Source organism: Anopheles arabiensis, chromosome 3 (assembly GCF_016920715.1).
Source record: "Anopheles arabiensis isolate DONGOLA chromosome 3, AaraD3, whole genome shotgun sequence".
In the NCBI taxonomy this organism is placed as follows: domain Eukaryota; kingdom Metazoa; phylum Arthropoda; class Insecta; order Diptera; family Culicidae; genus Anopheles; species Anopheles arabiensis.
Window position 1 is genome coordinate 24,083,537 of NC_053518.1, and position 27,377 is coordinate 24,110,913.

Sequence of the window (27,377 nt, forward strand, 5' to 3'; positions counted from 1 at the left end):
GATTATTTCATCCTCCTTACGCGAAACACTGGCAATGGTTTATTGTTATGGATAATGCAGTTTTATTTGTCTCGTGTGAATTTTTCCAAAGTACATATTTTCATATTCTTCCATTATTTTGTTGTTTGTTTTTTGTTTGCTTTAGTTTTGCTTCCTGTTCCATCAGTGTATCAGTGTGTTTCTTTGCATGCGTTTTTTGTCTCTTCCACGTAAACACGGTAAACAACGGGGTAAATAAATAAATATATTGTTTCCGTGTTTTTTGCCCTCCCCATTTCCTTTTTTATGAATTAGAACAACATACACATTCACACAGATTGTTACACGTAATGGTTTTTGAAAATGATTAAAACAGAATGAAACATGATGATGATGCTGAGTGACCATTTTGTCCTCTTCTGTTTGCATACTTGCTTGTGTTTTTTTTGTTTTGTTTGTTCATAAGTTTGTGTTCATTCGTTTATGTGTCTTCATTATAGTTTCTACATTTATGTTTTTTTGTAATATTGTTATGGTTGAGCTTAATAATTGTCCATTTGCAGTGGTATATAGTTCAGAAGCTGTGGGTTCTTGCTGTACGTTTTGTTTTAGTCTTTCGTGTTGCATCTTTCGTGCTTACGCTAGCAGCTTTGTTTTTCTTTGTTTTGTTGTTGCTGTGTACGTAAAAGGGGGGATTTATACAACATCCACTCCGCTACAGAGGGGTGGGACAGTTTGTAGCAGATTTGTTATCTGTGCAAGTGCTGGCTTATAATGTCATCTAGAACCTTCGTTTTATGTGGCGCGATAAAGCACATATAGTAGAGCTTAAATAAAAGAACAAAAATCTTTGTTTGAAATAATCTAAAATTAAAATCGTACAACCATCAAAGAGCTACAGAAGAGTTGAACAATTAAATTGACAAACTATTTCTTTCGATTTGTTTTTTGTTTGCTTTCTTTGTTTCTCTATTTCATTTGGAACTACTATTCTCATGTTTATTCTCAACTTTATTTTAAGATTTTGCTTTGCTGTGGTGTGTGTGTTCCGTGTTTGCTTTATAGCTTTTGGAGGGTTTATCCCCAAATTTTCCGTTTACATTTACACACAACACACAGTTGGGATCGCGGAACGTTTTTGCAGATTTTTAGCCAGTGAGAATATGCTGCTGCTGAAAAAGGAACTCACACAAAGTGTTGTACAATTATTTGGGAAAAGGTTGGAACTTTAGCAACTCTCGTTGTGGTTTCCACTGCACTAGTTTGCTGATACTTAACACTTATGTATGCATTTTCTTTTCTCTCCCACATGAGTTTTACGCATATCTTATGAGTGAATGTGTGTTTATGTGTGTGTATGTGTGTGTGCTTGCTCTTGATTATGATGCTGTATGGTACAGCGATACGGTACGGTACGGATCGTACAAGGAAGGCGGCCGGCCTGGCAATTGGGGAACAACAGAAGCTACAACCTAAACACTCTATCAGCTTGAACTTTGCATTGCCGAATCGATACTAGGATATGGGAGGTTAGAGAGTGGTGAGATAGATAGAATACACGCGCGTTCAGCAACCGTGATTCCGCGCGCACACTACCCGCACTACTAAATTCATGTAACGCCCTTTGTTTTTTTTTGCAATACAGCATAAATAGATAACACACTTCGGTTTGAAGTAAGAACCCCATTTATTATCGTTCCCCCTCGTACTGTTTGAATCCCGCGAACCATCGCTTGTTTTTTGCTTTAGGGATATACATACTTAGAGAGGTGATCGGGAGGGGCTCCAGGGGATTTTCCAGAGGTTTTCGTGTAAGGTCTAAATATATGTATATATTTGCATATGTGTAGGTATATATATTCATATATATAGGTTTGCTTCAGTAGCATCATACTAGCAAATTTGGATAACGAGTTTTGTTTCTTGCTTTGTGTGTGTGTTGGGTTGTTTTTAACGAGCTTAACGAGAGAGATAGAGAGAGAGTAAAGTTGCTTGCTTTTGCGTTTTTTTAGTTGTAATTGATTATCCAGTTTTTGGATGAACACGAATCAAACGTTCGCAATAAATAACGAGGGCATAAATACGATTTAATTAATAGTATACACTTACAATAAACGGGCTTTTTCTAGTACTTATCATTGGACACGCTGAGAGGATAACGATTTTTTTTTTAGCGAACAAAAACGGTAAACAATTGACAACGAACGCAATCAGGCCCACTGACAATAAGAGAATCGTCTCTGTGGCTTTGCGCGGGGCACATCCTTAACGTGTTTTTTGTGTGTGTCTATCTTTTTTTTAAATAATTTTTACACAAAATTACATACATCATACATCGTTACTACCAATGGAAAGGAGGTTTGTTTGCTAATCCTAGCTTTTCTGTTTGCTTCCAGCAACACAAGCATAATGCATAGTTGCAAAACGATTTCTTCCCATTTGTTTGTACCTAAAACAAAAAAAAAAAAACTGAGTAGAGCTGCTCCATTTAAAACTCAAACCTTAAACGTACATAAAAACAATTACCCTACAATAACAACATCGTAGTAGTCCCTATACATTACATTTCTATGCGCATTGCAACAGATACTGACTGATTTGCTCAAAAATGCATTGCGCAAAATGAGCGCAAAACGAAGCAAAGACGCTGTGGTTGCTTTGTTTCCCTCCCCCCACGCTCTAGCACTCTGTTTATGTTTGTGTTGAATGCAACAAGCCAAAGATAAGACCGTTCCTACCGTTTATGCGTAGAAGAAGAGCCTCGTACAGCTAGGCGGCGCTACAGATCACTAAATTCACTTCTAGGAATGTTTATCAGTTTTTCGTGTCTTCACCCCGTTTACAGCCACTAACGGAACAAACACAATTGCAGTAGGGTTTTTTATAGATTCACTAAACGTTTTAACACGTTACACACGGCTGCTGTGATTGTAAGTTCACCGAAGTCACATTGCTTTAAAGATACGGTGCGCGTAAGAGAGAGAGATAGAGAGAGAGAGGGACAACAGCTAAATATCTACGCTCGTTAATATCTACAAATCGCCGTCAATGTCTCGACCCTGGTTTTGTATGACACTAAAAACACGAGCCTCTTCCCACCACTCTAGCGCCAGCATAACTCAGGGGTGCCACAAACTCCCGCCAAATCCCCCTTTTAGAATAGTTGCGCGCACTGAACGCTCTCTCTGATTCACTAAACAGAGCTGTATGGCTTAAATGAGAGTGAAAAGAAAACACGACTAAAACGCGGCTATGATTGGTTTGGGAAAGCGAACCATCGACCCAAGCCCAAGCCCTCTGGGTTTGCTAAACACTTTAACAGTTGTAACTTATCTTACTATAATTAACAGAATCGAATAATACTTCATTCTTGTTGCGGTCTGCTAGTGCTATAACAACAACCCTCAACAGAGTTTGCATAGCCTTTTTTGCATTTTTGCATTTTAATCCCTCTCTAGACAGGAAGAGAAAGACAGGGAGAAACAGACAAAAGTGAGCCGAGGGAAAGTTTGTATGTGTGTGTGTTTGTGTTCGATGATTGTATATGTGTGTATGTCTGTGTTTGTGTAAATAGAATACTACTATGCGTGGTTCGCTCCTTCGCTATGCGCGCGTTCAATTCAATTTAAACCAACCCTCCCTTTCCTTCGTTCTTGTTTGACTGAATTCTACATTAACATTATACACCTATAACAGTGAAGGGGGCAGGGGGGGAAGAGGGTTTTGTCTTTCACTAAGGGTGGTGGTGGTGCTACTGCGCCTGCCGCTGAAATGCTCGCATGATTAGCTGATTATTATTATTATTATTGTTGCACTGATGCATAATATCGTTATCGTTAATGATAGTGTTATCGTTACAGTTAGCGTTATTATAATTAGTGTTATAGTTATTGATTTTATTGTTGTGGTATCGCTTATTGTTGTTGTTGTTGTGTAGATCGTCCTCAGCACGTTCCACAGCGTGTCTGTCGTCGTCTTTATCGTTGGTGCTGCTGCTGGGACCATAGTTCGCCTGGTACGGGTTGCTAGCGCTGGCGGTGCTGAACCGTGCGAAACCACTGACTAAGCCGTCCCGATTTAACGTGTCATTTTGGGCTTTGGTTACGGTAGCAGAAAGCCCTACTGCCCGTTATACATTACCTTCGCGCGCGCAGCATTCGGTGGAAAGTTTTAGAAAGAGATATGAGATAACATACGCTTCTTTGCAGCGGTACAACAAGTGAATTGCAGCAGAAGTTTTTGTTCCTCTGCATCATGCAGCTACAATGCCGTTTTGCGCTAAAATATAACTAGCAAGAACAATCCGAAATCTGTTTATCATGCTGTATTTAAATTAGAAAAATAAACCCAAAAAAAACGCACAGACAAAAGCGAACAAACACAACTATTTGTACAACAAAAATACGAAAGTACGTTTCTTTCTATCGAAATAGAGATAATTATGACAAGAGCTGGTTGGGAAAAGTATTAATGAAGAATGTATATAAATAATGGAACCTTTACTAGAGTATAATTGTCGCTGGACAACAAAAAGTAGTACATCCTATGGTATTTTATCTCACTCTGTGGTATGATATTAGACCGTGCTTTTAACAGACAGTCGCAAGAAACGATGAAACGATACATTAGAATGTAAATAGATCTTTGAAAGTGTACGAAATAGGGAGGAAAAGGTATACAAAGAATATAATATCTTGGTATATTATAAAATTTAAAGGCACTAAACTGACCTAAACTTTATCGATTGGTGTTGTGTGTGGAATCGGATCAAATTTCCTTCAAACTAGTCATATCTATATATACAAAACACTCGATTCGCGCGTTACAACACAACGGATAACGTAGACACAGACACAAAGAGTATAATGAATGGGAATGATGTTTGGCAAAGCGTAACGTAACGAAATTAAAGAGAGAGAAAAATGCTACAACACAAAACGTTACTATACACACCGTTACAAATGGAATCATAACGCAACGCAAGATTCACACAGACAACGTATCAAAGCAGGCACGTCCAGGAGGACTACACGACTGTTACTAAAGCACTACTCGTGTGTGGATGTGTGTGTTAACTAGCGGCGGGAGATTTGCCGTTCTTACCGGACGACACGAACGGGCCGACGTAATTGCTCGGAAACAGACCGGTGGTGCCGTTCAGCTCGCCGCGCCACCATTCCGGCTCATCCCGGCCGAGCACGCTAATGATATCGTCCTTCTCGAAGGACAGCTCGTCGTCGTTCAGTGCTTTGTACGGGTACAGTGCGATGACTTTATCTACCGAGTTATGGGGAAAAAAAGTCTTTTTCAAAATTTGCCTCTCAACTGCTAAACAAAATCATAGGTGGTTGTGGTGGTGGTGGTGATGGGTGGAAATGGTGACGGTGGCATTGTGCCCAGGAGTCTGAACAGTCGGGTCGTACTTACCGAGAATCGTTTCCGTCAGCTCAACCTTGCTGGCCGATACGGGCGTGTTGCGGCCGCTGTTTCGTCCACCTTGCAGTATCTTCACGTACGTCGCCGGGAACCAACCAATCTGGCGGCGTCTGCCCTTTGCCTGTGAGGAAGAGAAGAGGTGGTTGTTTAATCTGTCGAGCATCATTTACGCCCGCAACCAATACGCACCTGCAATTCACCCTCCCACCAGCCGGAATCGGTCTTTTTTCTAATCATTATTAGCTGGCCGCGCTGCAGCGATAGCTGCTCAGAGCTGGTCGCCTCGTACGGTGCGATCACCTGTGCCACCTCGCCCTTGCGCCGCAGGCTGGGCGTGGCCGACGTCATCGACATGGAGGAGTAGCGAATGTTTTCCTCGTTCGCGGACGCACCGGAAGGTGGTTGAGTATTGATCTGGGACACTTCCGAGTCCGCTTCGGCCTGGTTGCGTGCATCCTCCGCGTCCTGAGTATTGCCGGCGGCAGCGGCGGCCGATTGCTTTCGTTTGGTTTCCTGCTCGTACGCTTGCGGCTGCTGCTGCTGCTGTTCCGGTTCCTGGTGCATGGCCGGCTGCTCGTTATAGGTCGCTTGATTGCCGTTCATAACCTCCTGCAAAGGAAATGCGTTGAGCAAACACACTGAAGTATTTTTGCCTCTCCGATCGGATTACTTACGCCCTCGTGTTTCTGCACATAGTTCGAAGGGAAAATACCAGTCCGGTTGCCGATGGTGCCAGTCCACCAGTCGCCCTCCTTCTTCGAAACGGCGATCGTTTCCCCTGCGTCAAACACAAGATCGCCTGCCTCCGCCGACTGGTAGGCATAGCAGGCGACATAATATTCCACATCCCCGTTGCAGGTAGCCCTGAAAGAGTACGAACAGCAAACGGGCGTTACATCGCTTCCCACTGCTGGCTGGGAGTTCTTTTTCACACTCACTCTGTATTATCGTTTGGTGCGTGATACTCTTCTTCGACTGGTGCGGTGGCGGCGGCGGATGCGGCGATGGAGGTGGCGGTAGTAGTGGTGGTCGTGTAATCAACTTCCGGCTCACTGTACGCTATCGTTTCTGGGACCGCTTCGACCACGTTCAGGTTGCTGTCCACCTTTTCGACAAACGATTCCGGGAACCAACCAGTGTGACCGTTTATTTCACCCGCCAACCAGCCCGGTTCGGCATTCTGCTCCAGCGGTACCTAATGAGCAGAGAGAGCAGAGTAGAATAGGCTTCTAAATTGACCATTTCCATTCAATTACCATCACAATATCGCCGGGCTGGAATGAAATCTCGTCGCTGTTTCGTGCACTAAACTCATAGATCGCCCGGTACTTCACGTAGCCCGGTGGCGTTTGCACATCCTCGCCCGAGCTAGCTGTCACGCTAGCGGTCGGTGCGACCGGTTCGCTGTTGAGTGCTGCGTGCGTCGTGGTCGTATCCGGAGCGCCCCACGAGTTGGATGTATCCCACGCACTGCTGTACGATTCGTTTTTGCGGTTGTTTTTCATCTCCAAGATCTGTAAATATTCAAAAAAGCGGCACAATGTAAGAGCAGTTTTAATAGTTAAATTTTGGCCTCCTTACCTGAATTCTCTGCATGTCGTATTCACCGTACAGCTGCTCGCATGCGTCAATCAGATCGGTCAGCTGGGATTTCAGCTCAACCAGCTGGTCCCGGTTCAGATTGATGTCGGTCGTTTTGTTTTCGATCTGTTGCTTGGTGTTTTCTAGCTTGTCCTTCAGCTGCTGTATGACAATCTGAGGAGAGAAAGTGACACACCATTAGCCCAGTAGAAAGTAAATCTCACTATCCGATCCACACACACACACACACACACACACACCTGTTTGTTGGTGAACTGCAGCTGGCTTTCCGTTTCGCCCGACTTGCTCTTCGCGTCCAGCTTGGCCTTCTCCTGGCTCAGCTGCACCAGCCGCTGGTTTTGCTCCTTCACCTGCGCCTTCAGCTGCGTCATCTCGGCCATCTGCGTGTCGCGCGTGGTGCGCATACCGTCGATCGTGCTCTTGACGTTCGTCACGCCGACGCGCGTGTCGCAGATCTTCTGCGACAGCTCCTTGATGCGCTCGTTGAACGTGCTCAGCTCGACGCTCAGCGATTGGTTCTGCGCCTTCAGCTTCAGCACGTTCTCCTGCTCCCGCTGCCGGTGCTGCTGCATTTCGGCGATCTTTTGCGTTTCCCACTCCAGCTGGCGTTGCTTCTCCATTTCCCTGGTTTGTGATAAAACAGAAAGCAAAAAAAAAAACAATTATTTACCAATTAAAAGATAACAGTTGAACACTGAGCGTACTTTCGAGCGAGTTCCTTTTTCTCCAGCTCGCGCTTGCGTTGTTCCTCACGCTCTTGCTCAAGTTCGCGCTGGCGCTGCAGTTCTTTCTCCAGCTCCTGCTGCTTCTTAAGCTCAGCCTCCAGCTTGGCTTTGCGGATCTTTTCCTGCTCTTCGCGTTCTTTGCGCTCACGTTCCTCCTGCACGAAAATATGTAGATTTAAGCAATGTTAAGACTGTTCAAAACGTTCACCCGAAAAGCATCTCACTCACTTGTTCTTTCTTCTGAATATCCATCAGCGCTTTTCGTCGCCGTTCCAGCTCGGCCTGACCCTTGTCAAAGTTTTCCTTGCGCTTGTCTTCGAACGAGGCTGTAGATGCACAAATGAAATCGTTTAGCTTCCCTGCACTCTCGCTTTGCCCTACTGTTCGCCAGAACAACACACTTACACTGTGGCAGTCCCGATAGCGGATCAAGCTCGACGGCGGCATGCACCGGTGCGCCCTGGGAGGAGACGGAACCGTGCCGCGAGCCCACCACCGAACCGTGGCGCGACGTGGCCTTGCGGAACGACGGTGGCACCAGCTCGGGCGGAAGCGTGGTCGGAACCTTCTCGCCAGCGGCGGCCATATCGCACAAGTACATGGCGAGCACGAACTCTTCGCAGCCGAGCCGACCGTCGGTATCCATGTCGGCCAGGGCCCAGATTTGGGCGAGCATCGCCTGTGGAAGCTTCGTCTGCACCATGATGTTGCGGGCCTGCGGTCCGGTGAGGAAGCCGCTGCGGTTGCGGTCAGTCGTATTGAACAGCTGGGTGTATTTGAGCTTGGCCGGACCCTTGATTGCCCATTCAATTTGTCCGCTAGAGAGTAGGAAATAGTTTCATTAGTAAGCTGCAACTTCCATCCCTTCCATATCCGTTGCCGCACTTACGGAGATTCAATAGATGGGGCCCGCTCCGAGATAGACATCGAGCGGGCGGGTGTTCCACCGCCGGAATGGGGCGGTGTCGGTGGAGCCGGAACTGCTACACCGCCCACTAGCGGTACCGCCGACACGCTTCCGAGTGGATCGATCAGTGGCTTTACGGCAGCCGTCGGTGGAATGGTCGGAGCGCTCCCAACCAATCCCCCGATCAGTGGCTGTTGCATGACAGCGGCCTGGACGGGTGCTGTCATTCCCGGAATCAACGGTTGGCCCATCGGGATGAGCGGTGGGCCTGCGGCGGACGCAGCGATCAGTTGCGGTGGAAGAGCCGGCTTGGGCGGTGGCACACCACCCGGTCCCATGCCCGGGACGACCGTTTGTGGGGCCACCCCCATTTGATTGTTCATCAGTGGGGGCACTATCGCGTGCGGCACGGCATGCGGTGCCATCAAGGGCGGTTGGGGCTGCGGGACGACCCCGATCGAACCGGACAGTGACTTGAGCGGATCGAGCGGGCTCAGGCCGGAAGTGGGCGTTAGGATGGGCGTACCGCCGACGGCTGTGAGCGATGCGATGAGCGTCGGTGGCAGTGCCTTCGGCACTTCGAATCCACGCAACTTCAGGTTGATCAGCTTGCAGGCGATGCTGAACTCGCCCAGCGTCATTCGACCGTCCGCATCCGTGTCGGCAAGGGCCCTAAAAATAGAATGCAAAGAGGGGGGAGGGGATTGTGTGTCAGAGGAAATCATAATAAATTGTAATATTAGAAGGTGTCTTTTGTGTTCTTAGAAGCCAAATCAAATCAAATGGAACGAAGCTTTTCATTTTTATGAATTTGCTAACGATCAATATTACACATCCGAAGATGATAAACAGCAAACAGCGCTTCGTTATTATGTGTTAAAAGGACGTTGTGTCAACTCGACTCGATGACTCATAGGTAAACAACACACATTCCGTACGCCCTTGGTGAGCACGTTGATAATACTCAGACGAACGGTTAGTTAGAACGGGGAGCGCCCCCGTGCAACCGTAACGGGGCAGAGAGTAACGAACTACTGAACAACCCGCCAGAGTTCAGTGCAAACCTCTCATTAATTAGGCACCAGCTAGAAGCAGAGAAGTACATTATCGAGTGCTTAGGCCGAATTGGGCGACTCGTTTGAGCACCATATCCCTCGGCTTCCATGTAGCCTCCTCCCATCAGGGTGGAAAGTAATTGAGCTTTGGGCCGAGCTCTCTTCTAAGCTCTTTGGGGGGTTTTCGGTCGTTGAAAACACAGTTCGATTCGCGGTACTGCACTTGGGCAAGGACGTAGGGAGCATAAATTATGCCAAGGGAGAGATTACGCGTGTTTTTAAGGACCTTGTGTGTGTGTCTCTCTGTGGCTAACCAGAGTAACAAGTGATTGGAGGTCTTTATTTGGAGGAGAGGATGACTCTACTTGCCCACATGCTTCTATATTCGGCCTATTTAATGCAATTAAGACACGCGTACGATAGGGCGATTTACAGTACCGTGGCACACATATACCGCACCATTCCAACAATTCCATTAACACTTCTTCGCCTGATAATGGGGCCGCCCCACACTGATGACGGACTGTCGGCCTTCCCCTCATAAAATCAATGCGAATGACATTGACGAAAGTAACCATCAATCGTATATGATATCAGCGAATATAGAATGTAACACTGCCACAGTATCTACAATGCTCCGAAAACCATTCACCACGGTGCTGCTGCCCGACGAGTTGCCGACGAAGCCTGCTCCGTTGCGAGCACGAAAAAAGGAGCCGCGAGTCACGTGAGCCAGTTGGAAATGGGAAAGCAGACAAGCAAGCAAAAGGATATGAAATTATTCGCCCGAAATCAAGATCCCAGTAGGCCCAGGCCTAGCCGAGAGCCCTTTTCCGAGGCGAAAACAAAAGCACATCCATTAGAGTGGCTGCTAGAGACGGGGGTTGCCGCGGGTTCAATTGCACTTTTGCAGTTATGTAAGCGAAAGGAAACCGGAAACACGGGAAGGAACAGTAGTGAAGAGTATGAAGAGGGGGGCGAAAAAAATGGTACCACACAAGTACGAAGAACCCATGAGAATGGTCGCGCGAGCAGCATTCTCGACGACGGGCTGTGTTGTGCCAACAGCATATAGAGGGGTGAGTTACACACAAGCTTACCATATCTGGCCGAGTATTTGCGGGGGCAGCTGGCTCTGGAGGAAGAATCCTTTGGCCTGCCCGCCCGTCACCACCCCGTCGACCGGCTGCAGCGACTTGAACTGGTCCTCGTACTTGAGCCTCTCGCGGGACGTTATCACGAACGGGTCGGATGCGTTCATGTTGCTGCTGGTGCTGGTGGTGGTGTTGGTGCTGGTTGATGATAACAACACACACAAGAGATATTCGCTCGACGTTCTACGCGTTCGGTTCTAAGTGACCGTTTATCAGTGGGGAAGGGCCACCAGTAATATCCATGCACTGTGGGCGGTCGTGGCGAGCGAAGTTAGGTCGAACCGCTGCTGCTGCTGCTGCTGCTGCTGCTGCTGCTAGGGCACTCCCGGGAGCAGCGAAGAAATTCTTGCTGCCCTGCCAGCACCACCACACACACTCACTATCGTAGTAGGCGGTACTGCTTTTTTCACTTTTTTCACTCGTACCGATTTTTTACTGGCGTATTTTTCACTCGCCCACCGTTTGTTGGTGGTCAGATCGCATTCGCACTAACTTTCGTGGTGCTGTGCGATGGTTGTTGCGAGCTGTAAATTGGAAGGAAATGATATCACCTCAGGTCACTCTGGGGGTACACACACACACATAGCACCCTCGCCCTTCCCACCCGACACCTCTTCACCCAAGAGCGTACGGGTCCTGCTGCTTCAGGAGTTCTATTCCCTTGCAAGAAGGGAATATAGAAGCTCGCTCAGGCAGCCTACACAACAGGACCACCATGCGCAGGACACGATTCAATAGAAAGTTGTATATCGATTTCTTTCGCTGGCTCACGCTCACACGGTAGCAGAGGAGGAGTGCGTTCTTCACGAGCCCACCAACACTTGATTTGCAGCGACTTTTACACCCTTCACGAACGACACAATTGCGTTTTCCGACGGGCACGGAAAGCGCACTTTCAGCGCTTTGCGGACGCGATTTGCAAGTGAAATTTTACAATCTAGAACCACAGCCTTGCTCACCTCTTCTGTTGGAAGCAAGAGCAGAAACGGAACCGTACAACAGTCGCACTCTGCGCTGAGGGTACAATTTGTTTATCTGTCACTCGCTGGTAGCACCCAATGAGCAGAAATGGCAGGAGAGTGTTGATACCCAAGAAACAAATAAACAGGTAGGTATCAGCAAAACCAAAATAACAAGATAATTCATTCGAATAACTGTTTAATTTAATTTAATCTTACATTGATATTTATCTTCTTTAAGTGCTATAGGACTTATATGACTGGTTGTCACAAAACTGCTTAACAAATGTCTAATTACTCAAGTGCTACAAACGCCTTAACTGATTGCTAAAAGGCGTCAAAATGACTAAAGCTCTCAGTTTCTCTGCTTCTTCGGCTCAACAACCGTAGTTGGTCAAGGCCTGCCTGTACCACTTGTAGGGTTGGCTTTCAGTGACTTATGGATTGAATTACCCTCCATAGCAGGATAGTAAGTCCTACTTATGGCGGCTGGAACCCATAACAAGCCCCAAGCGCCACAGATTAAGCTTAAACGACTGGAAAATTGAATATCCATAGAAAAAAATGAAAGCTCCACAGCTTCATTGGTTTGATCAATAGATGGCGTATTACAACTCATCATTATATTGCTATCCTTTTCTTGCAATGTGTTTCGACAAGTTTCATCTTATCATGACCTATATAGCCTTCTAACTTTCTGAGCAAAAATCTATAAGAATGGTCATGTGGTCAGATACGTGGATATCAACACTAACGATCATAGCTCAAAACTCACTTGCTTCATTGCTGATGGTTTGTATTCAAGTTAAGTATTTAAACAATCGTATCGCCGTTCTAGTTCTAGCGATGCATAACTTCAATGCGAAACCATACAACAGTACAAAGGAAATGAGAAAGCTCTCCTCCAAGCGATGAAGCTCCACTGGTTGGGGTATCCCACCAACAGATAGCGCCATCAGCTTTTTCGCTATTTTTAGAATGCATGAGTCGTTTGCCATCTGCTAAACGAAGTCTTTCTATATTTCGTTTAGGTAGAGAGCTTGAGTCGTTTAGAAGGCGTTAAGTGGTCGTTTAGTGGATTTGTGGCACTTGGGTACCCAAATGAAGCTCCACTGGTTGGGGAATCCCACCAACAGATAGCGCCATCAGCTATAAGATGAAACTTGTCGAAACACATTGCAAGAAAAGGATAGCAATATAATGATTAGTTTTAATACGCCATCTATTGATCAAACCAATGAAGCTGTGGAGCTTTCATTTTTTTTCTATGGATATTCAATTTTTCAGTCGTTTAAGTTTAATCTGTGGCGCTTGGGTATAGTAGCGCAATTTTTATTATGATGATTCAATGAACAATTTTAGGCTGGTCCCGTGGTATAGTCGTCGAGTTGTAAGATTTAGCAAATGTTTAGGTTCAAGTCTTGAATTGACCCGACCATAAGCAGAATAGATTATCTTTATGTGTGTAATTCGATAGCTAAGCACATTATTGACTATGGCTTACATCAACTACGGTTGTAGCGACAAAAATGAAAAAGGACATGAAAAATATTAATCAGTTTTATGATCTGAATTTTTAGAACGACCAAATGAACACGCTGTTATTTCGTTGTTTATTTAGCACTACGAAGCTCGATTAGTTAGTCCTTACGGAAGGACGGATCACACGAGCCTTGAATGCATTACTGGCATGTTGTTAAATCTTGCGAGATGACGATCGTACCAAGGGCCTACCTGAAACTTGTTTCATATAAGAATAACAAACAATAAAAATTGGGAACAATTCCCTTGTATTGAAATCAAAAGACGAAAGCTTTTCAGGGAATAGCAATACAGTAGTTTCTCTTTCAATTAATACCATTATTCATATTCGCTTGAATGCCTGCAAGCAGTCTTCAACATCAGTATCGGTTCATAAAATTTGTGCATCGATTTAAATTCCAGCTCCTTCAACCCCTGCACTGCGATGGTAAAAGCTCTCCAAGCCGTTCACACTCTCATTTTAATCTTCACATCACCTCCCCTATCTATCGTCAGCGGTGCCGCGAGAGTCCGGGCGCGTGTTTTTGGGGGCCGAGTTTGGCTCTCCCCATTCACCGCGGCATTCATGCTCACGCAAAAGGGCGCGCGAGCGAACCAACCCTCCCGCTTTGCAATGAATGGATGTATGGTGTGGATGAAACGGACGATGGAACGACGAAGACATAGCGAGATATAGGCGAGCTGTTGGCGCTTCCCATTGCGAGCAAACCATTCATTTCAAACGGTTTCGTGTTCCGGTGCGGACGTACCTTCTCCGTGTGTGAGCTGCTCCGCGTGTTCAGTTGAGCTGGCGCGTATCGTGCGTGCCACTGGTGTGTATATCTCGCCGTCGTTGGCGTACAGGAAGGAAGTGCGCGTTCTGGCCAACACACGCTCGAACACTAGTGCCCGTACTCTTAGGGCAGCGGGGCAACGGTGTGAGGAAGTAGAGATCGGTGTTTTTTTCCCTAACCGTTTTGCTTTCGCCCTTCAATGTCGTCTCATCCCCCTGTTAGCCGGGGGAAACAGATTTTTATTTTCTACGGAGTGTGTATAGACTAGACTAGGAACTAGAGCGCGCGTGTGTGTGTGTTTGAGTGTACGTTCTGGGTGTTTTTTTTCCTCACGCAAACCAAAGCAAAAGACACGTTTTCCCATCTAAAACGGGCTCGTTTTTCATCCTGGAGATGTTTTTTTTTTCGTCCGCTAGTGTTGAAAGCATCAATCGGCTAGAACCAACTTAGAATCGAATAGCGAACTAAGAAGTGGATGTTGAAATGTAACTTCTTAATGTAGTATTTGACCGTATTAGCTAACCCAGGTTAATTTTCTACTTTGTTCCATTTTCCCTCCTTCTTCCTTTTTAACAAGAATACAAAGAAAATGGGTCCCAAAAAAACTCCAACCCATCTATCGGTAAAAACCCCACTTTACCCCAACGCGGTGTACTCGTAGTAAATTAGTTTGCATTTGTTTCTCACTTTTAAAGTACGAAACAAAAAAAAATTGCTTAATCGAATTTCGGTTTCCACCGACGAAGGATCCGATTCATCAGCGAATTAAAAAAGGAATGCAAAAAAAAAAAGGAATTTTCAATCTGGCCGGGAAAATCCGCGTCTTATCCGCGAGCGAAAAAGGAGGGAACTAGAATTACAAAAAACAAAAAAAAAGCATGGAAGAAAAAAGAAAAGTCTCCTTTCCGTGCAACTTCCCGGTCCGAGGTGTGCTAGAAGCGTTTCCCCTAGCAACCCGGGTTCATACCTTCCGGGCTGGGTGGGGCGGGCTCAGCAGCATGGCGCTTTATTTGCTCTGCTTTGCTTTTAATTTTCACCTCTTTCCTTCCTTGCTGGTGTGTATGTGTGTGTGCGTGTGTGTGTTCTTACTCGTTGTAAAAGGAAAAAGCGAGCCCCGGAAACCGGTAAAGTGTGCCACCGTGGTGGGTACTGGGATTAAAGGCCGAATGGAAGCTGGAAGAAGAATCAAATTCAAACCACCAACAAACGGTGAGGGAGGCATATCTGCAGGAGCAGCAGTAGTAGGCGGGGTGGTAGAACAAGAAGGACGGGAAAAAGGATTTGGATTTTAATTGCTTCAAGAAGGTGGCACAGGGAATCGCAAAGGACAAAGACGTCGTCAAATTGAAAGCGAAAAACCTAAAACCAAGAGACAGAGAGTGTGAGAGATAGAGAGAGAGAGAAAAAAAGAGGGAAAAAGAACTCACCAGGAATCTGCTTACTAGACAATTGTATTTTCATGGATTTTTTTTTCTCATTTCCTAAACTTTTCATCGCTTGCTTTTTCTTCACTTCCCGAGCAGGATAAAGTGTCATCGATTGTGTGTGCGTGTGTGTGCGTGCGTTTGTGTGTGTGTGTTTAAAAATAAAAAGCTTCCAGCGGGAGCGAAGCAGGGGAAGAGTGGTGGAGAAAAAGTGAAAGTGCAAGCCGGTTTTAAGCTTGGGGAAAAATCCTTCCAGGAAATTCAGTGCCAGCGCGCGCGTGGTCTCCTGTTCGAATTTTACATCCGTCCATTTCGTACACTTTGTGTCTCTGTGTGTCTGTGTGTGTGTCTTTTGTTTTTCTTCCGGTTCCGGCCAATCGAACGTGCGGGGTTTTGGCAGAAGGTAGTGGTGCTGGCGGTGGTGGTTGTACCACTAACTCCGGGCGTAAAGCGTGTTGGGCGGCACTGGGCGCACCCGCGGCTCAGCAGATCTCCCCACAAAACCCGGTCCTATCCGGGGGGTCATTTTCCACGTGGCGATCGTCGACGCAAAGCAGCTTATATGTGTGACCAGGGCAAGCGAAAGAAAAAGGAAAAATTCCAGTACAACAAATCGATCATGGCCGCCACGAGCGTGGTGGTCCTCGATCGGGGCAACAACACGACCTGCACGGTGAACCTACACGGTAAGTGGACCTTCACTTTTCGACGCGCTTTGATGAGGGAGTAGCATCATATTGGTGCTTAGTTGCTGGCGGGTGACTTGCATTGGGGAATGTTATTGCTTTGTTGCTGCTTTGCTATTTTAAACGAGAAAGATCCATCGGTTCGTGTGAAGTCGTGCGAGTAAAGCCGCCATTTGGGTGAAGCGAACCCGTTGGCGGGAAAAGAAAAACATCTGGGATATTATTTGTGTGTAGGTTCTTAGTTGGTGGTGTTGGTGGAGTATCCCTAGACATAAACTCCCTTCGCTTTCATCTCAAACATCCAACTTTATGGTTCTTTTCGGGTAGACCACCACAAAATGGACCCACAAATGTCTCTGTTTTAAACCACATTGGTGTCCTCCACATTGGAATGTCTCACATGGTAGCTGTGAGTGTGTGTGAAGTGTGTTTCCCTCCACAACCGGATGCTCTATTTCGGCACGATCGTGGGAAGGTTAGCCAACTCATTTATATGAAGTTTTGCTTTTATACGATCGAGACCATTCAATCGTTGCGTGTAGCATGCCATTTGATTGCATCTAGTGCAGCCTAATGCCGTATATTTAATATTGCACCCTTACCTCACACTAAAAAATCGAACTTCATCGTGTTGCAATTTTGACAGTCGCCTATCGGTGCTTCCGCTTCTCGTACCCAATCAATTACGTCGCATTGGCCCACCGTTTGGACCTTTTGCTGGACGGACGCCCCAAAAACCCCGTAACCATGAATGACCGCTGCGCTGCGGTTGCGATCAAGTGCAGTTTGCTTTGCCAATATGCTTGTAGTTGGCAGGGGTAGGTGTGTTAGTATCGCGCTTTCGATGCTTAGTTATGCGCTTGTTCGTGTGTCAAGCGTGTCGGTCAAAGCAGCGTGTGCGAGGGCAACGACGATTTGGATATGGTTGGCAACTTCGCGCCATTCACTCGCGATCGGTTGCCCTTTCCAACACGCGCGAAATGAGTTCGCGAGGGAGCTAGGTGTGTGTGTGTGTGTGTGAGTGGCGAAGGTTTTAACCTTGGCGCGGGAAGTTCGGTTCTGTTCGATGGACCACCACCGAGCGATGGAAGTTTGTACCCCCAAAACACTGCACTGTTTGCAGTGCACGCTACTAGTGGTAGTGCAGCAGTGCCTAAGTCGTGAACAGCTCGTGGGATGGGAGGTGGGACGGGGGGTCGCGGTGCACATTAGTCAGCCAGTCCCAGGCATTAGGCTTGGGTGACGACCCTGAGACAATGTGACCTGCACTCGGCCACGACTCGGTCTTGGGTAGGGATCTTAAGGCGGCAGGGTGAAATCACAAGGTGTTGAATGGAGCGCTACTGAATGGTTTGTGTTCTTCCACATGCTTCAAGATGGTTTTGGGGAAAGAGGGGCAAAATTCCAATATCCCTAAAAGCAATTGTTATCGATCATGATGTTTGTTTAAAAATTTAAAATGATCATCAAATAATTATTATTCATTACCCTTTCAATTCCGTACGCATTTTGCTTTGTTAACACTTTGTTAAACACGCACTGAACACATGAACAAAAAAAACCAAATGCTTGTAGTTTATCAAATGCTGTGCTGTCTTTTATTTTGTTGTCCCTAGGGGTTTTTGTTTTAGGTCACTTTTTGTGATGTCAAATAAAGTTTCTTTTTTTTTAAATCTGTTTACTGGTAACGCTCAACGACTTCTGCTTGCAAACCATGTGTGATGTGGCTCCCAGTGGCTTCCAGGAAGTTTTGATCTTTTCGAGCTAACGCGTCGACAAATCTTCGAGTCGGTTGCATAAAAAAACAGAAGATATCGAAGTACAAAAAAAAAAGCAGCACACATGCAACAAATTTGCGCCGCTGTTGTGTGCGTAATGCGCGCGGGGTTTTTGGGATGTTGATTTGACACTTTTTTAAGCTATTCATAGATTTCATTGATTGTTGAACATGGTGCTGACAGATATTGCTTCTTCTTCTTTTTTTTTGTTGGATTTTCGACAAGCCCTTTTTGCATGATGAGGTATGCAACTTTTGCTTTTGCTGCTTGAATGTGCTGTTTTTCCCAATTTCGATTCACCTTGATCGATTTTTTTGCACTATTTTGGTGCGCAGTTGTCGTTTCGTTTGCCGGCCAACATGAAAAACAATAACAAACGTACGCAGTTGATGTGCGTGCAATTAAAGCAAAACTGCAGTTCCTAGAACTGATTTAAGTGAATACAAATATCGCCAACTTATACCTACATTGAACCCAATACCTTTGCCGATTGAAACGTTAAACGTTAAAGGCTAATTGATGTGTGTGTTTTTTGTTTTAATTTCTTGCTTTGCTTTATCGGCTAATGAACTTTTGCATCTTGCATGAATCGCACGATCGCGTGGCATCTTCGAATGGACGATAGGTTTCTTGGGGGCGCAGTGTGTTGGGAGTTTCGGTCGGTCTTATCATCGGGCTGCAGTGTGCCCTTTCGCTGGAAAAGACGCTTGTTATCATCGTTATCATCTGGTGTCTAGTGTGTCGTAAAGTTTTCGGTCAGTTTGGTATTTGGTTTGGTAGAATGAAAACAAAACAAAAAACTGAGGGAAACGACGACAACTGATAAGGCAAATATTGCAACATGCGTTTTTGAAACGTGAATCCAGATTTTAGGCTATTTTTCTTACAATAGGAATGCTTTTACACTTGTCATGTTGTTGTTGAAATGTGATTTGGGTAAATTTTTGCAATTAAATTTGAAAACCTTGATGATGATTTGCACTACAAACTGTTTTATGGCATGTTTTGGTGGACATCAGCTAGCGCGATCCTCTCTTTATTGCACAAACCAATCTTATCTTAATTGGACACCTGTTTTTCTATTGGATTATATCTGTTGTTATCTGCGCTGGTGTTGCCTGCCTGATAACAGTGACACAATTTGACCGTTAGGACTTGCACTCTCTGGCAATGAAAGCTTCTTTCAGCAATATCATAAACCCCATCGAGCCTCATCATTTCACAGCGGTGCTGTATTATAATTGATTAAAGCAAAAGTGCACACCAGTGCATGCAGCACGTTGCACGCGCGTCATCTCGCTGCTGTAGGTTAGCTTATCAAGCGTGGTGCATTTGGGTTGATCAGTCTAAAGTCTGTTCGAGAAGCGATTAGAAGCGATCGTGAACCCGCCTGAACTGTCCTGTCTGGGACGGTACTGGACGTAGGCTGGAGTTTAATGTTCGGACAGTAAACTAATCCCAAAACATTACTGGAAATTGTCTCGACGTTTCGATTCCGGATGGAATGGAATGATTTATGAAGGGTAGACAGATGCTTCCGTCACTGTGTGCTTCACTGTACTACACCGGATCGGATTGGATCGGGTCCCGCCAGATGGGTCCCGCCAGAGGATCGTAATGCGTGACGACCTTCGGCCGTGCTGTGGGAAAAGGAAATGGGTGGCAGTCTAGCAGCAGCAAATACTGATTAGCCCGAAACATTAGGTTGTGAAATGTGTCGCCGATTTTTTGTTTTTCTTTTACGGGGCTAATGCTTACCACCATGTTCCGTATGCACAGAATCACAGTCCCGGGCAGAAAGGTTTGTAATTAAAAAAACCTCAAAACGTGATCGTTCCGCGGCGGTTGTTCGGCGAAGGCGCATTGTTCTTATCAAAAATGATACTTTTTTGCCCCTTTGCTTGCTGATGAGGAGGTTCCCGTTTGATGTTCTCTGTTTCATTTGTTGTGAAATTCCCGTATATTACGAAATTGATCTTAATTGCTTTGTCGTAATTAGCTTTTTATTTTCATTTGTTTTAAAGTTTTTGGCTTTTACAATTTATTGTCATTGTTGATCTAATTTCTCTTCACTTAAGCTCACTATAGATGGTTTTTTTTAGACAAGAATTTTGACCTGCAAGAACTAAGTGTGATGTAAGTTATCAATGTTTCAGGAAGCAAATAGCGAACCCAGTTTCGTGAATTGTGAAATAATTATCAATACGCTCTAGTTGTTGTTGATTCATTATATTATTCTTTGATGTCCATGCGTGTCTGTTTTTTGTAGTTGTATTCTTCAACCAGATGTTTGTTTAGAAGTGTTTTTAGCTGTTGTCCAATTCTCTCTTTCTTGTTTTAATACACATGGAATCGTTGTACTACAGTAGGTTACAACGCATTCAATATGTTTCTGTTTCTAATTTGATTTTAAACTAGAATTTTACTATTAAAAATAATAAATAAGTAATTTCCATTACAATTGCACATTTCTTTGAAAGATAGGTTAGAAAACAAATTAAAAAAAAAATCACAAACCCTAAGACACAAAACCTACTCAATCTTTAGTGATGCGATACTTTGGCAGACCGGTTGAAGAAATTTGATTTGTGGGCCAACATTGCTGAGAGAATGTTTTCAAAAACCAATAGGAAAAACAAAATAGCACAGCCAACACAGACGGATAGAAACCGGCAATCCTTTTTTCCGTTCTTGGAATTGTTTTCAAAAGCAATATTCTCGGGAAATGTGAACTCTCTCTCTGTCTCTCGCTCGCCTATCGCTGGCGCCTATGCCGCCAGTGTTGGTGGCCTGTGGGATCAATCATCCATTTAATTGATTTGAATTTTGTTTGTGTAGGGCGATGGTTGCGAGCAAAAAAGGGATTCCTAAAGACTGCAAACCTGAGTGGCCCTCTGGCTGCTGGTGGTGGTGTTGGTGGTAGTAGTAGTAGTAGTAGCAGTAGTAGCTCATCAATTAGCATAGTGCTTTTTTAACCCACCCCGAGAAAGGGAAACCTGTTTAAATTTTGTAAAGAATAGATCGACATAGAGCGTGTAGCGCTTGGAAAGGATAGAATAATTTAATTTTTTGTAGCTTTTTGTACATTGTATTAGGCATATATTTTAAATCATTTCGGCGATATTTCTTTGCCGTTTATTGTACCGCTTTAAGAAGCATTTAGCTCTTTCAATATTTACAACAGATTTTCTTAATTAATGTAGCCTCCCAGATACGTTGTTAATCAGGATCGTAAAGAATTCGAGTACTTTGAATCTCTGCGAGATTTTCTTGTATTTTTTATTGACTCAGCGGTAGATTTTAGACACCAGATTTATTTTTTTAAATGGTTCTAACTGCATATTAAAAATGTGTACCTTTTGTAGTTTTGTAATAAGTGTGAAATGTAGAATACATGTACGATTACTACTAGGAATACTAATAAGTTCGTATCGTTTTGATGTCAGATGTCGCCACTTGTTTGTTTGTTTAATTAGGTAACGGTTCTATTTCACTAGTTGCATTTAACGCTTTTTTTGTTGTTGAGAGAAGTTCTTGCTTTATTATGGACAATTTGAAGGAAACTCTACCGTAGACCATACTATTTTAGTGGAAGTTTGGTATGGTAGTTTATGCCTGTTCCCTAACTGAAGTTTGCCCTAACTTGTCGGATGTGGCTTGATTTGGAACAATGCTCTCCAATCTTTTTAGGATTACGCACCACTTTTGATTGAAAATGTGCAATTAATTGTTGAGTAGATTAAGCTCAAAAGATTTTCATCAAACATATGTTTAATATTATTTTATACATGCCCGTTGAAATTTTTAATCTTGATTGTGGGAACAAATTTGAACGATGTGTAGTTGTAATAAGCTTTCTTTTTTAACAAATCTTTCGCGGACCACGTCTGCTTACGCCACGGACCACAGGTTGGAGAACACTGATTTAGAAGACGAAGATCGTTACCGAGTGTTACGGAAATTTGAAGATCCTGAACAAGCACTTAATGAAGACACCTGTAGTATCTCGTCCTAAGTCATTTCCCATCGATAACATGCAATGGAAAGTCCCATACGAACAGAAGGCGAGCGACAACGAAGTCGGTTTGTTTACTTGTGATAAAACCTGCTCTTTTGGTACCTGTAAGCACGTTCTATAGAAACTTTTAAATGGGAAAGTATTAGGATCTGACCCACTGTATAGATGGAAGACTTAAAATAACATAAAACTTTGATTAACAACACTTCGGACTTCTTGGTATGCCTTGTGCTAAAAGAAAACTCTTCCATAACGTGAACAAAATTAAACGACCACTTCATTTCAGGTGGACACGTTTAAACCTTTTTTTTTGTTTAACCTCCATCATTTAACCATGGCCACAACGAACTAGGGCTCTGGGGGAAGTCTGGGGAGTCGGGGAAACAGCTTCACCACCGCACGACCTGAAAGGCGTAGGAAGGTTAGAATGCACGAAGAGGAGAGGGCAATGTGTAATTACACTCTTATACATAAACCATATGCAAGTACTCTAGCCGTGTATGTGTTAGGGATGTGTTTTTTTTGGTGCGTGTGTGTCTGCTTCATGGTTATTATTACTCCGGGATTACTGCCGCGTTTTCATTACGCGACCGCCCGTGTCTGTATAGTGACACGGTAGCCACTGTAACCGTTTGTTGGTATATAGTTGCCATTGTTCGGGCATGTACCCACTGTTTGTGTGTGTGTGTGTGTGTCTCCTTTTTTTGACTAATTTTTCTGCCGTCCTACAAACGGCCTACGACATAACATTAGCATGGCCGCCGATTGGTCGGGCAGCGCTCAACAAGCAACAACCGACCAGAGCCGCGCAACCTGCACTTGGGCTGCGTAGTCGTCAGGGGGGAAAAAGCATGCGTTTAATCTTGATAGTTTGTACGGTAAAATGGAGACAAAAAAGAAGGGACAGCAAGCATGGAGTGCATATAGGGACCATCACGGTGTAAGTGAAGTATTGATCGTTCACCCTTACAAGATGATCGTTAGCCGTTGATTAGCAACGGGATACGATGAAATGTGCAGCCTTTATATTAATCGCATACTGATCTCTTTTTTTGTCCACTTGTATCGTAAGTTATTATTCAAAAATTCTAATTATGGCAAGGGCGTGGCAAAAATTTGAATATTCTCCTCCTTTTTTTTTGCCAATTCAATTCGAACCGTACAACGGCAAAGGCAGTGGTTTTGGGAGTGCAATTTTTTTGTGTACTTCTTCTAGCGTTTCAACTTGCCAAAAATAAAACTCCCCAATAACCCGTTACGTCAGCGTCACCCGGAGGCGTTGATTTTTTTTAAAATATTTTTTTGTTCTCTCTCTCTTTCTCTTTGGTGGCATAGTGTCCCATTTCTTGCGGCCGTCCCGAAACTTTCGAATCATCTTTCGGGATGGGAAGAAGGATCCTTTCTAATTTCTCGTCTCCACCCATTCTGCGTTTGACTAATTTTTCTACACTTTGTGTGTATCGCTGTGTGTGTGTGTGCTTCTCCTTTTTTTTGCGCCACTTTCTGTGCTCAATTTTGAGTGCAGCCAGCCTCCCAAAAGTCAGCTGCCTGCGGGCGCCCATGAGCAGGATAAATTAGTCCGTACCAAACCCCAAAAGCTCAGGCCGTGTTTAAGACAGGCATGCTTTTTTCTTCTTCTAATTCTCTACCACTCACTCTCGCCTTCTCCTTTCGCTTGGTTGATGCCACTTCTTCATTCGTCACCCACCGCGTTCTGGCACGAAAATCGGGCCAGTATAGAAAAGGAACGATAGAAGAAGAAAGCAGACCCCAAAGGCTCCAATTTCCACCCAAGTCAATCGGGGAGGCTTGGAAATAGAAACGGGGGTTACGGGCAAGTGGAAAGAAAATTCGCGGAAGACGAGACAAGATCGACCGTTAGTGTGAGCCGGCGGCGTCGGCGACCGTGCTTTGTGGTTGCGCCATAATTTCGCCAAACTTTCGCGGCGCTATGTAGAGCCGTGTGGCGTGCGTTGGTCGGCTTCGGAGGTCGAAATAGAAAACAAAGCAAAAAAAAACGCGCAAAGGTGCAACCGAAACAGTAAACAAACAGTATCCGGGTGAAAGAAGAGAGGTGTGTAAAGGAGACGCAAAACCACGAAACAAAAAAAGAGTAAAAATTCGCAATAGAACCACCTTTTTTTGGCGAACCGGCTGGCTGGGAGGGATAGGTTGCGTTGGCGAACGAGATGAACGGGACAACGGAAGTGGAAGAATTGGCACACATTTTTTGTTGTTGTTTCGGGCATTTTTACTGTGTGCTCCGACTCCTCTGCACCGTTCTTGTTTGATGGCTTTGGACCCCATGCCTGCAAGTCGATAGAAAGCTAGACGCTCGATCAAATCAAACCCGCGCTAACCATCGCGCCAAACCAAAACCCCGAGCAGTGAAGAAAGGCCACAAAAAAAAACAAAAACTTACCGATCAGGTTTTGGTTGTTAGGTTTTTTTGATGCAAAAAACCTTAATCTTACCCAGAGTCGTTGTCGGGGTTTGTTTTAGTTTCTCTTTGGTTCCAGATTTCGCACACAGAGAGACGAAATTTGCAGCTAATATTTTGGATTTCTGCAAAACCCCGTTATGATCGCCAAAAGCTTAGTTTTGCGTGGTCTTTGAATGAGTTTGAAATAAAATTTGGCCAATTCATAAATTTGGCCGCACTCGCACTCTATCTTTATGATAGGCACGTTTGGACATTAACCTAAATGAAGTGAATTTGATTCTGTTTGTAAAAGTTTTGGCATTCGGTTAAAGCGTTTAAAGGTTTAAATTGATAGAGCAATTTTTTGGAGACTGTAAGAACGGGTGAAGAACTCGTTTGAGCTTCCAAAAATTGAACATCTTCGAAATTCCAACGGACTAGGCGACCCTTAGCTTGGATTTTGGGTACACCAACCTGGGTACCGTTTGCTGACGATTTGTTCATGGAAGTAGAGTATTTACCTCCAATCAATCCGGTTGTACAAACACTTCTTGGCATTGACCTGACTGGCTATATACTTTAATTCTCTACTTTTTTTAAAGCCTAAAAAGCACCTTCAAAATAATGCAAAAAAAAACCCATGCTGAACCCAAACAAACGGTGACGATATGTGTGGTTGATGAAAAATGCTCGAAAAAGCAAACGAAATGGTGATGGAAACAAGGCAAGGCAAAGGCCATTCGAATGGTGCTAAGGTGCTAAGAGACCTGCTACTGCTGCAATAGATTCGATTGGACCAATACACCGTCAGGCTTCGAGGTTAATATCTCGGTACGAGGTTGGCATGATTTGTCCGCCGGTAGCACAAACACTTGACCCCTTCAGGTGACACTGGTTGGGACGGGAGGGTTGGTGAAGCGAAGCTTCTAAGGCCTCGGAACTGGCAGACCTCGCGACCAGCTGTACTGTTGTGTGGTCGTCGTAGTGCAAACAGAGACCAGAGTGGTTAAGTGTTTGTTAGATGCGTCGCCTGCTGCTGCTGCCGCTGCTGCTGCTACTGTCAACTGGTGTGTAGTAGCCGTGGTCATGAACCGAGAAAAGTGAATGTATTTGTTGTGTCACCTACTGCGTGTGTGTGCTAGCGCGCGATAGGTGTTAGGTGGTTAAGAAAACAACAGCTCCAGTACGCACTGTTCCGGAGAGTGTTTGGAGTAAATAAGGAATATAGTAAATTGACAAGTTTTTTTTGTAGATAAATTGCATTGATGGTTACATCAACTATCGTTTTTGCAAAACTGCAGAGTACATCCATCCGGAACAGCAGCAAAGAGCGTGATGTGATGATGACCGGCAGTCAGATTTATCTTCACATATTCGTGTGTGTCTTGCATTGTTGTTTGGTTGTTCACGCCACCAAGACACCAAGAACTCCCTCCCTTTGCTTTTGGCAAGCACTTCGCCGGATTGCCCGTCTAGCGCGAAACGTGTGCCGGACGACACGCTCATTTTACGAATGGAGTAAAACTGTGCGTTTGAAGGTCGTTGGAGGTCTCTTGCTGAGGGCTCCTCAGCTTCGCTTCATCGCCTCGCTTACACAGGCGTCTCTCGAGCTAAGCGAGCAACAAAAAGGAGAGAAAAAAAAACTCAAGTTGGGGTCATCGGGGAGAAGTATGTTACGCTGTATGTTGACGGGTGATTTAAGAGCGGGGCAGTAGGGTACGTAAAAAGCGTCATAATAAACGGAACGAAGTGGCGTGTATGTACGGTTTGGTTTTAGGGGAGCTCTCGAGAAGGGGGGGGGGGGGTACTTGGTTGGTAAAACGGCATTTGTAGATGGTTAATTTTGATGAGTTTTTTTTGCTGATTTGTTCTTTCTTCTCTTTAAGGGTAGGTTTGATAGAAATTGATGACCTCTGGGTTAAAATTGATTTCAACCTGTTTGTTGAACTATACCGCAAGAGCGCTTTATGTTTTCTTTGACTCATGCTACTTGCTATATTTTACGAAATACGGTTCACCATCGTACTGTTTATTCGTGTAATGTCTCAATCATTGTTAACTTATTACGAACCATCATAATTAATTTCGATTCGCACTTGCTTCCGAATTGTGTGCAATGGCATGTGTGGAATGCACCGTAATGTTTCACCCACTTAATGCTGTAAATGAAATAATTACGAACCGGTCTCTTTTCTCCTTGTCCCGCTTGTCGACGGTTTTGTTTTGGTATCGAATTCTTCGCTGTAAATAGAGCAATTCATTCCACTTGTTGGATGTGTGCTTGTTTTTGCTTTTTCTGTTCTGTTTCACACCGCGTTTGGACAGCAACTGTTGCCATTCCAATTTGAGAGGGATTCATAGTTTTTCGTACGCGTTTTCTCAATTCACACGACAATTTTAGTATGGAAGAGTTTTAGATTGAAAATTGCTTTTTATTGATAAATAATCTTTTTTTTTTGTACTTTCCTTGCAGGTGCAACCGTGGTGTCCTGGCGAGTAAATAATCAAGAACAGTTGTTTGTAAGGTGAGTCATATATACATATTGCACAACAAGATCGAAGAAGATGTTAGTTGCATTACCCAAAACATTTAAAATAGATACGCAAGCTATTCGCAACGAAACTTATTTTTTTCTTTACACTGTCAACATTGTAAATGTAAATCAAAGGACTTTGACACTTCACATACTGACAATCGGTTCACGATGGCGTGTAGTGTGATCTAGATCGTTAATGTCTAATGTTAATGGGTCAGAACGAATAGTCCCTTTCAGGCGCATCAATGTTAATATTTGCCAGCAAATTTATGGCATCGATTTCGCTTGTTAACACGTTTGCCACAAATGAGCATTGAGATACTTCTCGTCTGTGTTCTAATGAGTATATTCCTAACAACAAGCAACTAGCATTATAATCT

At 44.5% G+C, this 27,377-nt stretch overlaps 2 protein-coding genes across 8 annotated transcripts in view; one reads left to right on the forward strand and one right to left on the reverse strand.

Annotated features, from left to right (window-relative positions):
- Window positions 1–38: 38 nt before the first annotated feature.
- Window positions 39–11,887, reverse strand: LOC120900401 (intersectin-1). 6 transcript variants are annotated; one of them, XM_040307348.1, is made up of 14 exons: window positions 10,805–11,811; window positions 8,632–9,321; window positions 8,148–8,560; window positions 7,971–8,068; window positions 7,722–7,897; window positions 7,257–7,641; window positions 6,997–7,170; window positions 6,672–6,929; window positions 6,354–6,610; window positions 6,090–6,279; window positions 5,605–6,024; window positions 5,407–5,536; window positions 5,083–5,256; window positions 39–4,119 (listed from the first exon to the last, which is right to left on the reverse strand). In XM_040307348.1, exons 1-14 carry the CDS (start codon window positions 10,963–10,965, stop codon window positions 4,109–4,111), a joined length of 3,537 nt encoding a protein of 1,178 aa, XP_040163282.1. In that variant the 5' UTR covers window positions 10,966–11,811; the 3' UTR covers window positions 39–4,108. The 6 variants fall into 6 exon arrangements, with proteins under 6 accessions (XP_040163282.1, XP_040163283.1, XP_040163280.1 ...); XM_040307349.1 differs by lacking the exon at window positions 39–4,119 and adding an exon at window positions 4,126–4,268; XM_040307346.1 differs by lacking the exon at window positions 39–4,119 and adding an exon at window positions 11,818–11,887 and having other exon boundaries at window positions 4,435–5,256; window positions 10,805–11,382.
- Window positions 11,888–13,777: 1,890 nt separating this feature from the next.
- Window positions 13,778–27,377, forward strand: part of LOC120902786 (glucose-6-phosphate 1-epimerase) — a 47,315-nt gene continuing 33,715 nt past the window's right edge. Inside the window, exons 1-3 of one of the 2 annotated variants that reach the window (XM_040311783.1) lie at window positions 13,778–14,171; window positions 15,653–16,242; window positions 26,934–26,985. In XM_040311783.1, coding sequence (XP_040167717.1) covers window positions 16,119–16,242; window positions 26,934–26,985 — 176 coding nt within the window. In that variant the 5' untranslated portion in view covers window positions 13,778–14,171; window positions 15,653–16,118. The remainder of the gene's footprint in view (window positions 14,172–15,652; window positions 16,243–26,933; window positions 26,986–27,377) is intronic. The other variant, XM_040311782.1, reaches the window with a different exon arrangement.

Coding starts and splice junctions, on each gene's coding strand:
- LOC120900401 (XM_040307346.1), bottom strand. CDS start 10,965: ATGAACGCATCCGACCCGTTCGTGATAACGTCCCGCGAGAGGCTCAAG. Junction 6,611..6,671: donor AGCCCGGCGATATTGTGATG/GTAATTGAATGG, acceptor TCTGCTCATTAG/GTACCGCTGGAGCAGAATGC. Junction 5,257..5,406: donor GCTGACGGAAACGATTCTCG/GTAAGTACGACC, acceptor ATAACTCGGTAG/ATAAAGTCATCGCACTGTAC.